Source organism: Myotis davidii, unplaced genomic scaffold (genome assembly GCF_000327345.1).
Source record: "Myotis davidii unplaced genomic scaffold, ASM32734v1 scaffold289, whole genome shotgun sequence".
Lineage (NCBI taxonomy): Eukaryota > Metazoa > Chordata > Mammalia > Chiroptera > Vespertilionidae > Myotis > Myotis davidii.
The window spans coordinates 844476-844681 of NW_006299717.1; the positions used below are offsets into that span (position 1 = coordinate 844476).

At 72.8% G+C, this 206-nt stretch overlaps 1 protein-coding gene across 1 annotated transcript in view; it reads left to right on the plus strand.

The window, feature by feature from the left end:
* Nucleotides 1-206, plus strand: part of KCNK17 (potassium two pore domain channel subfamily K member 17) — a 32989-nt gene that overhangs the window by 1979 nt on the left and 30804 nt on the right. The window contains exon 2 of the mRNA XM_015571870.1: nt 6-110. Within this exon, the coding sequence (XP_015427356.1) occupies nt 6-110 (105 nt within the window). The remainder of the gene's footprint in view (nt 1-5; nt 111-206) is intronic.

Genomic DNA, 206 nt, shown 5'->3' on the forward strand with positions numbered 1-206 from the left:
TGGAGAGCCCCGCGGCCCAGGCCTCCAAGGCGAGGTTCAAGCGCGACAAGTGGGCGCTGCTGCGGAACTTCACGTGCCTGGACGGCCCGGCGCTGGACTCGCTGATCCGGGTCAGGGGAGAGCGGGGCCGGCGGGTGCGGCGGGGAGACCCCGGCAGGGGAGCGCGGGTGGCGGGGAGCATTTCTCCAAAGGGGTGGAGGCGATAG